Source organism: Suricata suricatta, chromosome 11, assembly GCF_006229205.1.
Source record: "Suricata suricatta isolate VVHF042 chromosome 11, meerkat_22Aug2017_6uvM2_HiC, whole genome shotgun sequence".
Taxonomy (NCBI): Eukaryota; Metazoa; Chordata; class Mammalia; order Carnivora; family Herpestidae; genus Suricata; species Suricata suricatta.
This window is the reverse complement of record NC_043710.1, coordinates 14,294,186-14,297,284: the sequence shown is the minus strand read 5'-3', so window position 1 is coordinate 14,297,284 and position 3,099 is coordinate 14,294,186. Positions and strand designations below refer to the sequence as shown.

The window sequence follows — 3,099 nt, the reverse complement described above, 5'->3', positions numbered from 1 at the left end:
AACATTAAAAAATAAATGAAAATAAGATTAAGTTATAGTTATTACAGTCATATCGAAAGGAGATTGCTAGTTCAACATTGTTTATAATAACATAACAATGTAGGAAATGGATTAAAAATTTGGATGAAGAAAGTAACAAGTATAGTGTGATATAATCTTGCCTTTGCCCTTTATTCTCTGCTTGATCATGGACAGGACTCTTAACTTCTCGATATTGTATTGCCTACTGTGTAAAACACATATGAAATAATAGTGGCAATCATCTCATAGGTTTTTGGTTTTTTAGAGAGAGAAAGACAGAGACAAAGACAGAGAATGAGCCGTACAGGCTCACGTAGAGAGGGAAACTCAAGCAAGGATCCACTCCCAGCACGGAACCTGACATGGGGCTCCATCTCACAACTACCAGACCATGACCTGAGATGAAACCAAGAGTTGGATGCTTAACCAACTGAGACACCAAGACGTTCAATCATCTCATAGGTTTGTAGTGAGGATTAAACAACCACATTTCTGCCAAAACCGAACACACCAAGTATCCAGGAGTTTTGGTTAAGATTATTATTATTATTAACATCATCAGTCTCTGAGGTTGTTTCTTCATTTGCAAATTGGATGAAATAATGCTAACCAAACAGGTTACTACCATGCCATGCTCATAGGAGTGAATCATTTAAAAATACATTTATCAGCTATTATAATGTTATTGGATTTAGGAAACAAGTATTATCAATTATTTTATAGTAGCTCCTGGAGTCCTTTCTTACATTCTAATAAGAAATACCCTGTTACACTTTTTGTCAATTATAAATAATCAGGTCCTGCGCTTTCTTTTTCTGACTTCCATTCCCTTACTGAATCTCAGCTGACTTCATCCAAGACACAAAAAGATCTTTATCAGAGTTACATCCAAGATTCACCCTTCCTCTAACTCCTCTTCATCCTTCCATTCATATTCTCAATTACCTTCCATTGATCTCCATTTCCTAAGGATAAAGGGGAAATCCCTAGCTTTACATTCATAGCCTTTACATCTATTTCCTACCACCTTTTTCAAACTTAGTTGCAATATGACAACTTCAAGGCAGGCTCTAAATCATCTCAAGTGAAGAGGTGTACACAGGTGATCTCCTGCCTATGTGTTTACAAATTTCCTCACGTCTATACTCTTAACAAAGTCTTCACCTAGGAGATAATATAAGTAATATTCGTGAACTGAGATCTTATTTTCTATCTCAAAAAAAATCTCATGAGAATCCACAATTCTATAAAATCTAGGCATTTATTATTTACTAGATGAATAGCTTTAATAAATTCAAGGTTGCATTAATCAAAAAGGATTTTTTTCAGGTTGTAATGAAACATAATATGAAAAAATGGAAGATAGGAACAATGTAACAGAGTTTCTTCTACTGGGACTCACAGAGAATCCAAAGATGCAGAAAATCATAGTTGTTGTGTTTTTGGTCATCTACATCATCTCTGTGGTAGGAAATGGGCTCACTGTGGTCACTATCACTGCCAGCCCCCTATTGGGGTCCCCCATGTACTTTCTTTTGGCCCATCTCTCCTTCATTGATGCCTGCTATTCTACTGTCAATACCCCTACACTGATCGCAGATTCACTCCATGAAAAGAAAACCATCTTATTCAGTGTATGTATGACCCAAATCTTTGGGGAACATTTCTTTGGAGGTGCTGATGTCCTCCTGCTTATTGTGATGGCCTATGACCGCTATGTGGCCATCTGCAAGCCCCTGCACTACACGACCATCATGAGTCGGCGGGTGTGTGGCCTGCTAATGGGAGTGGTGTGGGTGGGAGGCTTTCTTCATGCAATCATACAGATCCTCTTTATCATCCCATTACCTTTCTGTGGCCCTAACGTCATAGACCACTTTATGTGTGATCTGAACCCTTTGCTCAATCTTGCCTGTACTTATACCCACACTCTAGGGCTCTTCGTTGCTGCCAATAGTGGTTTCATCTGTCTGTTAAACTTCCTTCTCTTGATGGTCTCCTATGTGGTCATTCTGCACTCCCTAAGGTACCACAGCTTGGAGGCAAGGTGGAAAGCCCTCTCCACCTGTGTCTCCCACATCACGGTGGTCGTCTTATTCTTTGTGCCCTGTATATTTGTGTACATGAGACCCGCAGCTACTTTATCTATTGATAAAGCAGTGGCAGTGTTCTACACTACGATAACTCCTATGTTACATCCCTTAATCTATACCCTAAGAAACGATCAGATGAAAAATGCCATTAAGAAATTGTGTAGTAGGAAAGTTATTTCAGGGGATAAATAAATATTCCTGGAACACAACTTTGATTCAACTGAAGCAAAGATCAAAAGAACATTTTGGATGATCTTACAAGGAATACCTATAGGATAAAGAAGGGAAAAAATGCTTGGGATGAATCATAGACTTACATTGAAAAAAGCAGAAATGGCTACAAGAAAAGACCAAAAATGCTAACCCAGGATTATTCTTTACATATTTGGACAATTCTACCAAATTGAGGCTTAGTTTTACTAGCTTCATTCATGTATATGAATTCATAATCTTTCATTCTAATTTTAAAAATTAAAACTTAGGAGTGGAGCCAAGATGGCCGAGAGGAAGGGAGCTCGGTAAACTCCGTCCGCACCGTTTATCAAAGTGAGAAGGATATTACACTCATCTGCGAGAGTGGAAGGAGAAAATACGAACTCCAGAAGGAATAGAACCTCAAGGATACCTGAGTGAGTGGGGGCTAATGGGGGAGATCCGAAAACGGGCCAGCCCGGGACGGGCAGGGGAGGTAAGATCCCCAGCCCAACATGGCGCAAGTGCGCAGCATCCGAGAGACAAAGGGAAGAGACAGAGTTGGAACACGCTCATAGAACTGTCTCTGGGGAAGAGGTATAGAACGCTTGGCTGCGCTTTGAGACAGAAACCTACTCCATAGATAACTGCTGGGTAGCCAGAATCCCGAACCCGGGTGGTGCAAGAGAAGGAATAGCTTCCAGCCCTAAGCCATCTCGGCAGGGAATCAGAGGCGTCTGTGGCTGTGAGAAGCAGCTGCGCTGGGGAGGCTGCTCCCAGGCGGGAAGCTGCC

The 3,099-nt window shown here is 40.7% G+C and overlaps 2 protein-coding genes across 2 annotated transcripts in view; one reads left to right on the top strand and one right to left on the bottom strand.

Moving 5' to 3' along the window:
- Positions 1-3,099, bottom strand: part of LOC115306340 (olfactory receptor 4P4-like) — a 161,688-nt gene that overhangs the window by 105,816 nt on the left and 52,773 nt on the right. The window lies entirely within an intron of this gene.
- Positions 1,362-2,306, top strand: LOC115306348 (olfactory receptor 4C46-like). Its single transcript, XM_029956691.1, has one exon. It carries the CDS (start codon positions 1,377-1,379, stop codon positions 2,304-2,306), a length of 930 nt encoding a protein of 309 aa, XP_029812551.1. The 5' UTR covers positions 1,362-1,376.